Source organism: Bos grunniens, chromosome 1, assembly GCF_055505025.1.
Source record: "Bos grunniens cultivar Pamir isolate PY7600 chromosome 1, Bosgru_T2T1.0, whole genome shotgun sequence".
Classification (NCBI taxonomy): Eukaryota; Metazoa; Chordata; class Mammalia; order Artiodactyla; family Bovidae; genus Bos; species Bos grunniens.
This window is the reverse complement of record NC_141165.1, coordinates 21,512,965-21,530,127: the sequence shown is the minus strand read 5'-3', so window position 1 is coordinate 21,530,127 and position 17,163 is coordinate 21,512,965. Positions and strand designations below refer to the sequence as shown.

Sequence of the window (17,163 nt, the reverse complement as noted above, 5' to 3'; positions counted from 1 at the left end):
ATGTGGAGGAAAAGCCAATGGACTAGGGGCTGTTGACGGATGGGATGTGGGGTGTGTCAGAGGAGAAGGTGGCCAGCAGTGCCATCTAATCATGAGAAACACCAGGGGGCTTCCGGGTGTTGAGGTGGCAGGGAAACGCTGAGAGATCAGTCTCGGGCTGTTCACTATGAGATGCCCGTGAAATGTGTGCATCGGTAGCTGGGCACATGGGTCTGGGGCTCAGGCGAGATGGCCAGGCTAGAGCCGAACTTGGTAGTCATGGTGAGAAATGGGACTTAAAGTCATGGAACTCTTTCACAGAGAAGAGAAGCAGTGGGAGCACTGAGCCTGGGCCCTCCTGTAACTGGAGCTTGGGGAAAGGACAGGGGGCCATGATAGAGATTAAGGAGGAGCTGCTGGCGGTGGGAGGGAACAGGACAGGATGGGGCTGGGATGCCAGTGAAGAAATGGTTTAAGGAGGAGATGATTGAACGTGCCAATGCTGCTGGTAGGCGAGTAAAATCAGTGCCTTAGAACTTCCCCTTGGGGTTAGCAGTGTGGGGGCGAGAGACTCAAAATTGTCATGTCAGACCTGTGGCTATGTAATTACAACCCTGGTACGTGCCACAGTGGAAAAAGCACAGGAGCTGAGACCCAATGATAGGAGAGGGTGCCCAGCTCGGTAGTCAGGGGAGGCTTCTCTGAGGAAGTGACTGTTGGACTGCACCCTGAGTGGTGCGTCACTGAGTCACTGAGTGGACAGTGACTGGAGTCACTGAGTGGACAGTGAGGGGGATGCCCAGGAGGGAGAAGGGACATGCTAGGAGACACATCAGGAGAGGGAAGAGCTTATGCACAGCCCTGCAGTGTGATATAACTTGGTGCCATAATGAAATGAAAAGAAATCCAATGTCATCTGAGCTTCGCAGATGAGGGAGAGGGTACGACATGAGGCTGGAGGGTTGGGTGGGGACAGGTTCACCTCACAGGCCCTGAAAAGACTTTGAACTTCGACTTACCAGCAATGGGAAGCTACGGAAGAGTTTTGAGCACAGGTGTGATGTGATCACAGACATGTCTATAAAAGCTCATCTGGATGCTGGGGGGATGGGTCTGCAGGAGGGGAGGGGACTGTTCCACCAGAAGCATGCTCAGCCCCACCCCCACTTTTACTTAGCTGTCCACCACCCTTCTCCCGGGCCATCTCAACTGCATCCCTTACTTATTTCTCACCTATCTTTCTGTCCTCTCATCCATTCAGCCATTCACTAAACCATCCTTCCTTTCCTTCTTATCCATTCACTGATAATGACCATCAGCACAATCTTTCTACAACTGGGTCACAAAAAGCTTAACTTTCATTGACTCTCCGCTGTCCAAGACTAATGCACAAACTCCATCCAACTTCATCCAAGGCTGTGCCTAATCCATCTATCTCTCCTGGCGCACCCTGACCCCTACCCCACCCTTCTGTGAGAGTGGAAAGAGCAGTGGTCTCTGTAGTCAGAACATGGGGTTCAAAGCCCAGCTCCCTTACTGGCCAGGCTGGGGTTTCCTGCACTCATTCACCCTGCCAGCACTTGCTCTGCGAGGCTCTCCTCCATGGGTTTCACAGCCCTCTAACTTTCCCCATATCCCCCTCGTATCCTACTCTCCCCGTATTATCTGAATGATGCCAAGGTCCAGTACCTTAACCACATCTCGGAGCCTGGACCCCTTCAGAGCAAGCTCCCACCTTCACAGTCCCCTGAATGCCTGCCACCAAACTGTCCTCAATGAACAGTTGTTGGCCTCTTCCCAGAAACCCAAAGTCCCAAGAAACGTGCTTCGCCAAGCAGATGCCCATTTGGCGGGGCTGGGGCGGGGCCCCGCAGCTCAGGACCCTGCCGGTTCTTGCCGCCAGGAGGAGGCTGGAGAGGCGAGTGGGTGCTCCTCCCCCAATGGCAGTCCTCCTGGGGGCAGCCCTTGGTTTGGGGCTCGTTACCTCAGAGGTTTCCAGGGACTGGATCTCCCTGGGAAGCTCCACGGCATGCTTGCTGAAGTAGTCCATGGTGATGGCGTTGTTCCAGTAGCTCAGACTGTTCTCGGGATTGGCCGGCTTCTTCTTCCTCCGCAGGCAGCACACGGTCAGCAGGACCGCTGCAGACAGAGTCCCAGTTAGAGAGAGGGAGGGGCGGCGAGCCGGGCCAGCATTGCGGAGGGAGGGAGGCAAGCCTCCAGGTGGGACCGTGACAGTCACACATCCAACCACTTGCCCCGCTCATTGATTCGCTTGTTCATTAGCTCAACAAGTATCTATAAACGTGGAGCACCTGCTTTGTGCCAGGTGCTGGGGACGGGGGAGAGAAGAAAAAGACAGGACCGCCCTGCTCTCATAAGCTTTCCTCCTTGCGTGGTATGGAGGGTTCACGGGGGTTAGACAGTATAGGAAGATAACTGTTCAGGGAAAAGGAAACACGGGGAAGTGAGGGAGACAGCCGAGGGGAGCTGCGGGAGGGGTTCCATCGTGAAAAACTTCCCTGAGCAGTGACCTTATGGCTGAGACTGGCATGTGGGGAAGGAGCTGGCCATGGGTGGAACAGGGGCAGTGTGTCCCAAGTGGAGGGAACAGTACGTCCAAGGGTCCTGAGGTGGGGACGAGCTGCATGTACGTGAGGAAATAGCAGCATGGCTGGAGTGCGGTTGGTGTGGGAGAGAGTGAGGTGGGAGGTGAGGCCCAGGGCCAGGAAGTTTGGATGGAATTTCGGATACCTGTGCATGTTGCAGTGCCAGGGAGTTTGCTCCAAGTAAAGGCCTTGCGCTCTCACTGGGAGGGGTCCCCAGAGCTCAGCTGCAGGAAGTGACACGTATGTGCCAAGCTGCACCTCAAAACTGAGGAGGAGTGTTCCTGAAGTGGGAGTGTGGCATAGAGATGGGCAGAGCCCAAGGAACCTTACAAATGAGCCTTGACTTCCGCAGAGGGCAGAGGCTCAGAGCAAAATCTCTGGGCAGAGGTCTTGGACCCTGAAAAAACTGTTGCTCCGGTCTCATTATCACCATCATCATCAAAAACAAATAGCTGCTAGCAGTCCTATAGCATGTATGTAGGGCTCCAGCACTCTAGAAACATGAATTCATTTAATCCTCCATGTGACTCCATGAGGTCAGTACTATGAGGGTCACTATTTTACAGACAGGAAAATGGAGACTTAGAGAGGTGAAGTGACTTGCCCAAGCGCAAATCCAGATGGCTCCGAAGTCCATGCTGTTAACCATCCATGGTTCTGCCTCACAAAGACAAGACAAATGCTGACACGGAAACCTCGCTGCACAGAGAGGTCTGATCCCGCCTCCACACAGCTCGACGTGCCACCCTGTTTGTTCAGTCTCGGACCCTCGGGGGCACGGGAGGAAGGAGCATGTTTGGAGGCTGCTGCTGAACCACGTGTGAACAGAGTGGCTTGGACATGCTGACAGGGAAGGCTTCCAAGGTCAGAGAGGTGGGGTGGCCTGTCCGGGGTCTTACAGGGGAACAGGAGATGCAGTGCCCCAGGGAGACAGGAGCCATCTTGGGGAGAAGCCAGTCAATGAAGACTGAGCACCTCCTGCCCAGGCTAGCCATCCCCAGAGCCCATGGGGTGGCTGAAACTCTGGATCAGGGGTAGGCATGGTTGCACTCAACATCCTGGTGGTGCCCATCATCTGTGCTGGGGGGTGGAGGGCAGGCTGAGCTGCCCATAGAGGCTGGTACCGTGGTGGCAGTGGCCACCAGGGGGCAGTGGAGGCCCATCTCTGCCCACAGCGGCCAGCAGGCTTGGTGGTTTTGGGGGCCTATGCCTGCCAGGGTATGGGGGAACTGCAAAAGTTGGCATCCACACAGACTGAGACCTCAGTGCCCAGAGCCCAGAGCCTTGCAGGCTGACTGAGGAATTCTGTAGCTCTTTCCTGCTGCTGGCCTTGCTGGCACCTCTACCTGAAAAGGCTTCCAGGCAAGATCAAGAGATTGGGCAAGTTTCCATTCCATCCAATCTGCTTTGATCAAAAAGACTTCTACTTTTCTTACCATTCTTCCAGGTCCTCTCAAAAAAGTTTTAAAAATAGAAAGCCAGTTTCTGAATACTTGAGCTCAAAGACATTTTAGACTGGCTGGTAGAGATTCTTTCAAGCTTTGTGGGTTTCCTCCCTTCCTTCCAAAGAGCCCTTTCTTCAACTGGTTGCAGGAATAAGGGGTGAGGAGGGAGGCTGCAGAGTCAGCCTGAAAATCTGCTAATTTAGGGCACACCTGCCTGTTCTATAGAGGAGAAGACTCTGATGCAGAACCCAGCTTGCCACCGGACACAGCAAGTGGCAAGGCTGGGGCAAGGCCCTGGTCCCTTCTCTTTTCCGGAATTTTTATTCTTCATTGTCACGACTACTTTTCACCCTACTCCTGGGACTGGAATGGGGAAGCAGCCCAGGGGAATTCAAGTTGGGGAAACCTAAGCCATAGGGTGAGGGCTAGGCTGCATGAACCACTCCCTCCCACCCCACCCCACCCCCGCCCGCTAACCTAGGTGTGTGCAGGTTGCAGAATCCAGGTCCTCTGGATCCTGGGCCAGTGCCCTCTGAGCCCATACTGCCCCTGCCCCAGGGACTGGGCCTGGTTAGGACGCATGACCAGGGTCCTGCCCTGTGGGAAGGGCTGGGGGTCGGAAGGGGGAGTTCTGTTCCTCACTTTCTCTTCCTCCTCCCATGTTGTTAGCACTCCCAGCCTGACTACACGTCAATCGGGGAGTTCTTGGTGCCTCTCAAACACCATTTCACTTACACACCAGAAGCCAGCCCGGCTACAGGAAGAGCATGGGCTTAGACTCCAAAAGACCTGAGTTCAAGTCTGACTCGGCTGTGTATTACACTAGGCGTCACTTCCTCATGCTGATCACTATAGACCCGGCAGGGTTGTAAGGATCATGAATGCCAAATGCTGAGAGCACTGCCTGACACACAAGAGGTGCTTCACTAATACGAGTTTCCTTCTTGTTCTCACCTCATCATCCTTAAAGGGAGACCCTGAAGGAAAAATTGGGCTGCGTGCCTGTTGCGTGGTTCAAGGCCAAGGGTTAGGTTAGTACTTCCATTATTTTGGGGTCTGAGCTTTCATCTCAGAAAGAAAAGTTCAATCAAATTTATGGAGTCGCTATTTGATTCCCAGGTGCTCTACCGTCTGATTTAACTCACGATATGGCTGCCTGAGGAAGGTGCTGGCACTCCTCCCATTCACAGAAGAGGCAACTGAAGTCACCTAAACTTCTAAACCACACAACTCTGCACACTCAGGTGCGAGCCGCGCCCCCTCCCATGTCACCGAAAGCTTCAACTGCTCTGTTTCTCCAAAGGGAAAGGCTGTCAAGACCCTCGAGGAGGTCAATAGGATCCCTATTTCCTCTAGTTTTGAAACTGAAATGAGAGTGAAGCAAGTTCTCCCAGCTTCTCCAGCACATCAATAGGGAATCAGCCACAGCTTGTCAGAGGTATGACAAGAAGGAGGAGGGTCGCTGACGTGAAGATGGAGCCTGGGTACTGTGCTGTGTTTCTGGAAGGGATCTCATTTCAGGGCTGGGACCTGCTATACGATGGGAAATGGACACGAAAGCCTACAGGACCCTGAGGGAGGTGCTTTGAAAACGCCTGCTGAGGGTGCTCTCCACGGGCGGCTGGAGGATGTGTGGCAAGTCCTGACAATGAGATGAGTATCATCACCCTCTGACCGTGTCCTCACCGGGCACCTCCGCATGGTAGATGCTGTGATAGGACTTCAGATGCATCTGCTGTCTCCGACAAGGCTTTGGAGCGGCAGCTGCAGCCCTGCGAGTGCCTGAGCAGCTCTCCTGTTGCACGGAGCAGCCAAGGGACCACCCCCGCCTCTGCCCCCTGACTCGCCACCACGGGTGTGCCGAGGCCACCCTTCCCAGGCTGCTCCCAGCCATCACTGATGGAGCAGGTCTGTTCCCGCAGGATAGGAAACTCCTCTAATGGTCTGAGGACTCCCCTCACTCGTGGAAGCTTCCTCAGGACGACTATCCAGCCTTTTCCTTCCCAGCCCTCCACCTCTTTCTTCTTCCTTTATATCAATAATTCAAAGGTGTTTCCCCAATAAATCTCTTTCAGGCCTAATTCTGTTTTGGTATCTGCCTCCTGAAGGCCTTGAATGAACACAGTGGACATTAGTCCTATTTTAGCAGGTGAGAAAACAGTGGCCCAAGGGTTAACCTGTCCAAGTCCCAGGGGCAACTTAGTGGGAGCTGGGTTTACATCCAGGTGTGTCTGGATCCCAAGTCAAGGCTTCTTGTTACAGCAGGGTCCCTCTCAAGCTATTCACACGGGTTTAAAGTTAGGCAAATGACAGAGGGCAGGGAGCTCTGACGTCTCAGTTTGGCCCCTCATTAGGTAGATTAGAAACCGAAAACCCTGGAGGAAAGGATTAGTCGAGCGGTGCCAGCCCATCTGTGGACAATCATTTCCTCACTCTGGAGGTTGGGGGAGGTCAAGGGAGGCCTCAGGGTGTGGAAGGAGGCCGGGCTGGACCGGGTGACGGGCCTGGGGAAAGCAGGTTTGGGGGCTCATGGACTTTCTGGCCTGGTGGATGGAGATGTGCCTGAGGAAGCTCCAGAAGGTTCCTGCCGCAGGTGCTGGTTGGGAAGCACAGGGAAGAGCTGTGAGTGTGGCCAGGACACTCTAGTCCAGCCTCGGGAACATCCCCGGGTAAGCCTGCCTTTTTCAAAGGCTGCCCCACCTCCTTCAGTTGGTTCATAAACCCCAAGGAGACAAACCTGGTCACGCTTACGTCCCGTCCTAATCTATTCTTTTAACTGGAAAGAGTACTTCTGACCCAGGTTTCTTTCTTTCTTTCTTTTTTAAAATATAATAACTACAAAGTCACTGGGGTCTGTGAGTAAAGGTACACAGACACATTCGGATTTGAGTAACATTCACAGAACAACTGGTAATATAGCCACGAGCCACCTGGCATAAGGATGCGTTCTCTCTGCTGCTCCAGTGGCATTTCTGTACATCTGGAAGGAGGCCAGTCTGTCCTGGGTAACGTGCGTGTGAACTGTCACGAATCCTGGGTCAGTGAGAGGTTGCTCTGCTTTGGATGGCTCAGCTTGGATTGATGATGAAAACTATCTGTAACTGGCCTTGTTTCCTGCTTTCGCCCCATGTAACTCCCATCTCTTCCAGGGAGGCTGGATGAAGACAGTCTCAACAATGAATGTGGTATGTGCAGGCCAGGCCAGAGAGACTGACAGAGCCACATAACCGACCTCCTGATGGAAACCCAGATGACAGCCAAGAGCAGGGACCACTTCAGCACCAGACCCAGAGGCTTCCAGGAGGAGGTGGTGGCCTGTGCGTCCTGATGGTGGCAGCAGAGACCATCTCAGGAGCCACCCAGCTCCCAGCGCCTGACCAAATGTGGCCTGGATCCAATCAGTTTCAGTTCTCAGTACATCTGAAACTAAGTGTGGCTGTTTCCAGTGTGGCTCAGGAGACAAAGCGTTTCTCAGACCTGGCGCAACATACATCCTTCCAGCTGCTAGAAAGGGCTCATGATCTGAAGCGCAGGTGTGGGTGGTGACAGCTCCTCTTGAGCAGACCTGAGACTTGCTACAATCACCCTCTGCTTCCACCAGAAACAGGGGACTTGCTGGCCTGCCCAGCAGTCCCTGAGAAGCTGGACCAGGGCCCGGACTACTCAGAAAAGCCAGATGAGAAAATCTACGCATGTACTTTGTCACCAATGCAGATTGCCTGAAATATCTGGCAAACCAGCCAAAGAGGAAACTCTTCTTTGAGGGCTGGAGAGTGTGCTTTAGGATAAATGTAGCTGCTGAGAAGGTCTGACTGTGGGGCCCCTAGACCTGGCCAGGCTATGAGCTTTCAAACAGCACAGCATTTTAAAGCTGGACAAGCATCTTCTTTCTCAGTGCCCCTCTCATCAGGACCTTCACAGGGTCAGCGATGGTCCCACAGGACAGGGAGCTGTATGTATGTGGAGGCGGCCAGGCTGGAACCCTGCTGAGTGAGGGCTTGGCCTGAGGATGGTGGAGATGCGAGACAGACACCAAAGGAAGCAGGGGCTGTGGGTCCCAGGGGAAATCTTCCTTTCTGAAGTAATATGCTCTCGCCCAGCGGCTGAAGGCTCCTGTCAGTGCCAGAAGCATTCTCACGGTGCAGTTCCAGGCTTGTCCTCGCTTCTGTCTTGGCTGATGTTATTATGCATGGTTTAGGCAGCCCATGGGTTTTCTGCTTTGCAGTAAAATTTGATCTAATTTCAAACTCATATATAGCAGAAGGGCTGGAGACATCTTTTTAGACCTGCAGCCCCAGGTGGGTGTGGGCTGTGGGAGTGCAGGTAGGGACAGGGCCCTGGCAGCTGGGTGGGGGAAGCTGTGTCACACATTTCTGGGTCCCTCGTGCTTGAAACAGTGCTTGGCACACAGTGAGCACTTGGGAGATGCCGTTGAGGCGAATGGATCGTGTCACCAGGTCTGGGCTGGCTCAGGTGTGATTGGGACCCTGGGCAAGTCACTTTACGTGGTGACATACGCCCTACCTGTATGGTGCATCTGCTTTGTCTTTTTATTTTATTGCTCTAGCTAGTCTGCTTTAAGGATGAATGATTAAAAATAGTAGGAATTCCCTTTGTAAACTACAGCCTCTAGACACATGGAAAGAATGGAAAATTAGAAAGCTGTCTCTAATGTGGTTACTTCTCAAATATGACCATTATTAATAATTTATGGGCTAATAGTGCTACATTTTCTCATTATCATTCTTCTGTTTTAGAAGTGAGCAATCACAGCTTTAAGAATATCTGTGTGCACCCATGAGTGACAATAAATATGCTTAAGGAAAGAATGAAATATGCAACCTGTAAACATTTTCACTTTTCCTGCACTGGTTCCTTGAGCAGACTGGACTTTCCTCAACATGGAAAGTTGGCTTTGCTTATCAACTGGAAGGAGACAGAGAGCTGGGAGAGGCAGCTCCTGGAAAGAATCCAGACTCCAGATTAAAAAGGATTTTGTCAGAATACAATGCCAAGCAGACATCAGGTTAATGTTAAAGGCATACACCTCCTGTGCTGATGTTTGATTGACCCATAACATGAAGACAGGCTGGGAGACCTGGCCACATAGCCTCCTCTGAAAAAGTTTCTGGGGCTTCATTCCCCTTGAGATCAGGCTGAGCCCATGGTGTGACGTGAGGACCTGATGCCAGAGCAGGTTGCCTGAATGTGACTAAAGTGTCCGAACAGAGGAACTGCCATGCACGCTTCTCTGCCTCGGCCGGGCACGGGCAATGCGGTGCTTCTTCTGGGGCAGGCATGAACTGAGGCCATTGGAGGGGTAGATAGGGGCAGGACCAGGGCCAGGTGGCCCTGTGAAGAGACTCAAAGGGACAGGGACGACAGCTTGGAAAAGAAAAGCTTGCCCTTGAGAGTGGTTTCCTGTATCTCAGGGGTTGGTGGATGGACTTGTTTTGTGTGGTTTCAGAGGGCAGAGGTTAGAACCAAAGAGTGTAACTTACAACGGGAAAATTACAAGGCCCCCAGGAGAGCTGGAAACAGCCACAGGACAAAGGGGCTACGTGGGCAGCACAGGGGTTTCTCACCCCTGAAAGGACTGAGGGGGCACCTGGATGATGTCTGTGTGTGGGGTGGGGCTGGGGGGAGGGCAGGCACAGTAAGGATTCCTGTGAGGCCATCAGAAGAACTCTTAAGAATTGAGATCAGGTGCATGGGGGAGACATGAAGGCAGCCCTTCATTGGGACATGAAGGGTCCCAAGTGATTGCATCAGGTTCTTTGTGGAGACGTCAGGGAGGAAGAGGGCTTCCCCAGTGGCTCAGCCAGTAAAGAATCTGCCTGCAATGCAGGAGACCTGGGTTCAATCCTGGGTTGGGAAGATCCCTGGAGAAAGGAAATGGCTACCCACTCCAGTATTCTTTCTGGAGAATTCCTTGGACAGAGGAGCCGGGTGAGCTACAGTCCAGGGGGTTGCAAAGAGTCAGACACGACTGAGCAACTAACACTTTCACTACACTTTTTTCAGGGAGGAAGAAGCCCCTAGAGTTTTCAATATAGGAGTGATGGTGGGAGTGATGGTGGCAGCAAGGGGGCGCTGGTGGCCCGCTATTGTTGTGGTCTAGGGGAGCCCTTCTCCATGTACCCAGTGGGAGCAAAGGCAATGACAAGGTCCACAAAGCACCACTTCACACCACTCATGGACAAGCAAAATGGGGAGGAGCCACAAAACAGCTAAATTCACATGTAACTTGTAAGCCTCAATTTAGTTATAAGAACTGTTTTTGTCAAGGCTACTAGAACTTCCTGCAAAATAAAAACTTCATCTTTTCTTCTTTCATGAGGGAAGACAGGAGGAGGAGAAGAGAGCAGCAGTAAGGGTGACGGAAGAGAGGTTGGGGGGAAGGCTCCAAGGGCTCTGCCACTTGGAGGCTGTCGGTTTGGAAGCACCAGCTCTCACCTTGCGGGGTGTTGGTGTCACATGGCTAGAGAAGAGAGCAGGCAGGGTAGTGTCATGACATGAGCCCTGGGCTGGAAGATGGGTGCTCTGAGCTCACATTCTAACCCTGACTCTCATGAGCTCTGGGGTCCTGGGGAAACCATGTCCCTTCCCCAGCCTGGTGTTTCTTTCTGCAAAATGCCGAGTTGGACTTGACTCCCAGCTCCTAGGAGTTGTGCCTTTATGATCAGTGGGCATCTGAGCCATGGCCTGATGAGCTAGGGGCTAGGAGTGGGATAACCTGGGATTCTTGTTCTGCTGCCTTCTCTCCTGGGGTTCTGGGAACTCTGCAGACCACTTGGTGGGGACTGCCCAAGTGTGGGGCAAAAGAATTGTGGGGATGGGCACGCTGCCGTGGTGGTGGGTGAGGGGAGAAGGGAGCGTGTGAGGTACTTACAGCAGGAGGAGATGGGCACGCTGATGGCGAGGATCACCCAGGCGATGTCCATCTTGCTCAGGCAGATGGTGGCTCTGTGCTGGGGTTTGTCCCCTTCGGCCACATGGGAAATGTTCCCCGCTGTTCCAGGCTTCCAGGTCCCAGCGGGGACTAAACGGTTGAGGAAATTTCCTGTGGCTGTGGACACCACTGTGGAGAGAGGACTGGGCACCCTGCCCATCATGGTGGGTGTGGGGGTGGCCACAGCTTTCTCCTCGGCTTGGGAAACAGTGCTTTCTGAAGCCCATGTTGGGCGGGCTGGGGCCTGCGGGGCTAAGGATGTTCCCTGAGGAAGCCCCTCGGAAGGGACTGAGACACTGGCATCAAAGGCAGCCTGGATGGGCCCCGTGGTGGCTGCGAAGACCCCAGAGTTGGTAGACGGAGGTCTGCTGGTGCCGGGGGTGACAGTAAGCCAGGAGTCACTGTGGCTGGAGCCGTCCTGCGGGTCACCATGGGGGTGCTGAGAAGGCACTGGAGCACGCTGTTGACTGGCAGGGGTGCCTGAGGCTGCTGTGGCATCTGGCTCCCCTCCTTGGCTGGTGAAGGTGGAACCACCCCCTTGGTCTGCCCTGCTAAGGCTGGGCTTGTCCTCCACAGGCACTAGGGGGGTGGTGGGTGGTACCCACGAGGTCCTGCTGGGCGCTGAGGTTGCAGCCACTGTCTGGGGCTGTGGCGAGGAGGAGTAACCCCAGAGCGGGTTCCTGGGGGTGAAGGTGGAGGGGTCAGGCTCCACAGACCCTGTGAAGTTGCCTTTGTAAATCTGAAAGATTTTCCCCAGCGGCCGCTTCTGCCCCAGATGTGTGGAGCTCTGGTTTCTTCCCCGCTGGCTGTCCTTCCTCCCGGCATGACCACTGGGTGCAGCGGGGATAGGGCGTGGTGAACTGCCGGCTCCCTTTCGGGAAGAGCCAGGGGGCCTGGGGGGCCTGCGTGTGGTAGCTCTGGAGGGGGCTGTGGGGGGACGGCTGGTGGCTTCCCCTGGCTTTGTCAGCAGGATGGTGGGCGCAGTTTCGCCTGGGGAGCGGCCCTCTGAATGGGAGGATGTGGTTGCCACAGCAGCAGGAAGTGGCCCTGTGGACAGGGAGCCTTCAGAATGGGGGGTGGATGCCGTCACCATGATGGTGGAGATGGTGTTTGTAGGAGGGTGTCCATCTAGATGGGGTGTTGTCGTTGCCATGGGAGCTGTGGCCTGTGAGGAGGGTCCATCAGGATGAGGGGTCGGTGTCACCACAGAGGCAGGGGTGGCCACCATGGAGGAGTGTCTGGTAGAACTGAGGGATGCTGTCACCATGGTGCCTGGGATGGTGCCTGAGGGGGAGACTTGAAGAGATTCCCTGGGAGATGGTTCCTGGGCAGCAAATACCAGTGCTTCAGTCAGCGCCAAGGTCAGGAGGAAGCCTTGAGAGGGAGACAGAGAGCAGAGGTGAAATCCCGGGAGCAGCTCAGCCCTGTGCCTTCCTTACCCATGAACCTGAAGCACCTGGGAACTCCAGGGAAATGGTGGGAGGATCCCTGAGGTCCCTGTGCATCCCACACAGGACCATGGGGACGGGGGTATCTATCAGGTTGGTTCCACCCAGCACCCCTCCCAGAGAGAACCCACCCACAGGGGAACCAGAGACAGCCAAACCAGCCAGGCCTGTCCTTTCCCAAGTGCCTCTGAAATGCCTCTGCCCTCTGCCCAAGGGCAGATGCTCAGACGGGCTGGGGGAGGAAGCCTTGTGGCCTCTGAGTGCCTGCGGACCTTCTGCACCAGGGAGCCGTCCAAAGTGTGACCACAAGGAAGCCAGCAGCTCTGTGTGAGCCGCCCTGAGTCACTGAGCAGGGCTGGGTGGGCAGAGCTGACCAGCACCCACGCCTTTTCAGACTCCTCCATTTATGAACTAGACACAGTGCTTGTTCACGCCCACCCACAAAAGAGTTAAGGAGGGTCTACCCCCTCCTTGACCCTGGAGACACAAAAATGAACAGGGCCTGGGTGAGGTCATGAGGTGAGGGCCTGGGTGACCAACAGGCAGAAGCGGACGGGATTCAGAGGGTGACCAGATCTGTTGCCCATAAAGTACTTAGCACAGAGCCTGCAGGACAAGGTGCGGTGCATAAACACCAGCTGATTGTATGGTTAACTGCTTGTCCTATGTACTCACGAGGCTGAACTCTGGAAGGCCACTGGTGGTGCCTGGCCTTCCAGAGTAGGAGGAGCCCTTCTGAGCATTGACAGAAAACTATGGACTTTGCATGATGGTGAGTGTGTGTGCTTTTTGTTCACTGAGAAAAATGCACAAGGACAAAAATCTATACACGTAAAAACGCTTCTAAAGATGTGTGGATTTTATTAATCACAACAGCATGTGCCCATCTTTAAAAATAATACTTCAGATCAATGGGATATGTAGGATCTATTCGGATTATAAACGTGAAGACTGGCCACCCTGTACTACCCACGGGCTAGGAAGAGCTGCTTCCTACCACCAGGGAGAGCTTGACAGACCTCTACGGTCCGATTCTGACCTGAGACCTCCCCCGTTCACAGGAGCCCCCTGCTCAGTCACACTTATGCCCTTCCTTCAGCGCTGCTAGCCGCCAAGACCAGCCCAGGTAGAGATGAGCCTCTGACTGGTCACCCTCTCGGGGCCTCCCTCCCCCACAGATCCAGCAGGATGAATGGTCAAAGCAGGGGCCCTGGTGGTGATGCTGGGGAACCTGGGGTGGTCAGCAAAGCTGGCAGGGGAAGACAGGGGCTCTGGTGAGTTTCTGGAAACAGAGATGGGGAGGAGACCTCCTGACATGGCTTCAAAGCAAGGTTCAGGGTCACCACTGAGGCCTCCTCCAACTTAGGGGAGGGGATGGGGTTTGGGTCAGTGCTCCCTCACCCTGCACATCTAACTTAGTGGGTGGGGGAGGCTGAGGGACGGCAGATGGAGTAGAGCCTATAGCAGTCACATCTCCAGGACCAACAGTTCTCCCTAAACGACAGAATTTCTCCACACTTTCATTCATAGTTTAGCCCATATACCAACAGTGTTTTCTCCTTATCTGGGTCAATCCTAAAATCTGGCTACTGAGCATCACTCTGGCCCTGTCTCTCATGCTTGACTGAACCCTCGATTTAACCACCTGATGGGGCAGGAAGTTGAGGCTGAAGGCGATTAAATAACGTGTTCAAAGCCCCTCAGTAGAGAAGTATGTGACACCCGGGCATATCCAAAATGCACAGAGTTCCTGGTCACCCAGCACATACGAGGCAGGAGAAAAGGACAGGAAGTTGCAGCTACAGAAGGAACCATGTGCTCAGGGTTGCTGCAGCCCCTCTCTGGCAGTTTAGCACCACAGGGACAACCTATTCCTAGAGCTGGTGGTTGTGACTGCTGAGGTTTTAAGGGACATTCCCTAATAGGCCTCTGTTGGCTCATGAGCACCCTGGTTCAATATGTGCTGAACACATTCCCCTCAAAGCCATATGTGGAACCCTGGCCCTGGCACCTGAGGGTGGAACTGTGTGTTAGGGCCTTTGAAGAGCTGATTGAGGCAAAATGAAGCTTATGGGGTAGGTCCTAACCCAATCTGAAGGGTGTCCTTATAAGAAAAGGAGCCCAGGACGCAGATGCAAAGAAGGCCCACACACAGACAGGCAGTGAGAGGCCAGCTACCTGCAAGCCAAGAAGAAAGGAGTCAGAATACTCCAACCCTGCTGGCACCTAGATCTTGGGGTTCCAGCCTCCAAAACTGTGAGATGATAACTTTCTGTGGTTTAACACACCCCCCCCCACCCCCGGCCGGTGATACCTTGTGTGGCAGACCCAACAGACTGATATCCGTGTCATACCTTAGAGATTTCTGAAAAACGAGAAGTGGAGACTGGGGCTTGTGTACAGGGAGTTTATTTTGGGAAGTGGCCCTAGGGGACAGCCGTGGGGGCCTGAGATGAGTGAAACAGGGAAAGTCAATCCTAGGGTAGGTTTAAACTGATCAGGGTGCAACTCAAATCTGCTGGGGGTCTCTGAGGAGCTGAGCACCTCTTGCCAGCAGCTCCCCTTCCCACTGCCAGAGCTGCTCACCCACCTCCTCACTCCTCCACGAGGCCCACCTGAGTGAGTCAGCGAGGCTCTGGGGAGGGGCTGTCTGCTCACACCTGTACCCGGCTGGTGGCTGCCACAACAGCTGGAGTTAATTAAATTAAGGGCCCAGAGGATTCCTAGGGTGGAGCACAGATGTGCTCCATACAACCTGAGGCCCATCACCAAGGACAAGGACACTGTTGCCTTCCAGCAGCAGCATCAAGGGCTGCCCAGAGTTTTCAGAGAGGCCCCCAGGGACCCCAGGGACAGGCCAGAGGTAGGAGAGGGGTAGCTCGGCCTCCAGGGGGAACTTCTGCAGCCTCTAGAGGCAGAGGGCTTAATGCACCCTGGTCTTCAAAATACTCAGGGAAAGAAATTCCCTTGACTTTCCCACCATGAACATCCCTGGGGCTAAAATCCTCCCAGGTGGGAAGTATACAACTGACTGGAGTTCTCCTTCCTGCAAGACTTTCAGGGAAGTAAACAGGTGTGCTCTTGCTGCAGCTCTTTCTAGATGCCAGCATCGCCTGAAGGTATTTTCCCTCTAGGAGGACTGTTAGGGCCCTTTTTTCTTCAGATTTGAAAGCTTCGGTACAATGAATGGATACTGCCATCCTGGGTGCACAGGGTTTCCACCTAGAGGATGACATTTAGCTGTCACAGTGAGAAGGGCACTCGAAACAACTTAGTCCAATCCCCTCATTTCACAGAAAGGGTAACGGAAGGAGTGAAGTGACTTGTCCAAGAACACAGCTGGTCGGGACACAGCCTGGATTACAGCCATCATTTCAAAGCAACTTTTCATTGGTATCATAAAACTGCTAGAGCATCGCAATGCCCAAATGCCTCCTTCAACATCCACAGTCATCCTCACTATGGAAATCGCCTCTCCTCTCTGGCACAAAAGGTTAAGCACTGAATGTAAAGGCTTACACCATCACAATTACTGCTCAAGGCCTTCAACCCAGGGCTCCCCTAACAGATGCAAATTTCCACTTCAGGCCCTTTGTGCTGGCCTGCTCATTCTCCTCCCCACAATCTGGGGCTACTGCCTCTTTGAATATAATTTGCATAGATTTGCATAATAGACTTTGCCGGCTCTAATTCCAAATATGTAGGCGAGACTATAACTAAAATCCTGCTTGATGTGTTTTAAATGTAGAACCAATTTTTAAAGGATGCCAGAATAAGGACAAGTGTAGAAGGTGGGAACCAAAGATTGATGGGTGCTCAGATGTGGCAGGAAGGCCTCCTCCTACCTGCAATTCCAGTGCCCAGTGATCCCAGGACCCAAGGGAAGGAAAGGCCTTCCTCCTTCTGTTTATTTGGTTGGCTGCCGACAGCCCATATTGGGCATGATATTTGCATCTGGTAAAGGCAAGGAGGGAATTGGTGAAGAGAGAAATGACTAATCTGTGCTGAGTGCTTCCTGCCTGCCACGTGCCATTTGAAGGGCTGAGTGTGTTCCTGACACATTTAATCTTCATAACAACCTGATGAGGCAGGTACTATCATTAGCTCCCCATTGCAGCCGACGAAAAGCAGCACAGAGAGGCACAGGAAGCTGCCTCCTTCCACACAGCCTGGGATAGTGAGCTGATTTGAACCTGGCAGCCTGGCCCCAGAGTCCACATGCTCAACCATGTTCCCTCACCATTCTGCTCTGCATATTCAAAAGCAATGGTTCAAAATCTTTTGGGAGTTGATTTTCTATTACTGATTTTTTGACTTTTCTTTCTTCCTACTTGTTTTCTTCTAGCTCCATTTCAGGGCTCTGTGTTAACATTTTTAACAAGTTAGTTAACTTTATTTTGCAATTTAGCTTCTGCATCAGATGTTTCAACAACAACAAAAAAAGAGAATCCATGCTCACCAAGTTTGACCATCATGAAGTCTGTTTTCTACATGGGCAATAACATACATCTTGCCAGGAAACAGGCTCTTCTCATTTCAGTACTATTGTCTTTTAATTGGAAGGGGTGCTAAGGCTCCCTGCTATCTAACTCCTTCACTGACAGATGAGAAGGCTGAGGCCCAGTGAAGTGGAATCCTCACTCTGGGCCACATACTATGATGCACCAGCCCACAGGGCTCTCTTCACATTACTATGGGTCTGGTATTCTAGTGCTCCATCCTCTGGACTTCTT

At 53.3% G+C, this 17,163-nt stretch overlaps 1 protein-coding gene across 9 annotated transcripts in view; it reads right to left on the bottom strand.

The window, feature by feature from the left end:
• TMEM108 (transmembrane protein 108) overlaps window positions 1-17,163 on the bottom strand; it is a 388,322-nt gene that overhangs the window by 3,633 nt on the left and 367,526 nt on the right. For 8 of the 9 annotated variants that reach the window (XM_086352693.1, XM_086352627.1, XM_086352768.1 and 5 more), the window contains 2 exons: window positions 10,923-12,356; window positions 1,964-2,118 (listed from right to left, as the gene is read on the bottom strand). In XM_086352693.1, the coding sequence (XP_086208819.1) occupies window positions 1,964-2,118; window positions 10,923-12,356 (1,589 nt within the window). Of the gene's footprint in view, window positions 1-1,963; window positions 2,119-6,831; window positions 8,245-10,922; window positions 12,357-17,163 lie in introns of those variants that run through there. The other variant, XM_086353292.1, reaches the window with a different exon arrangement.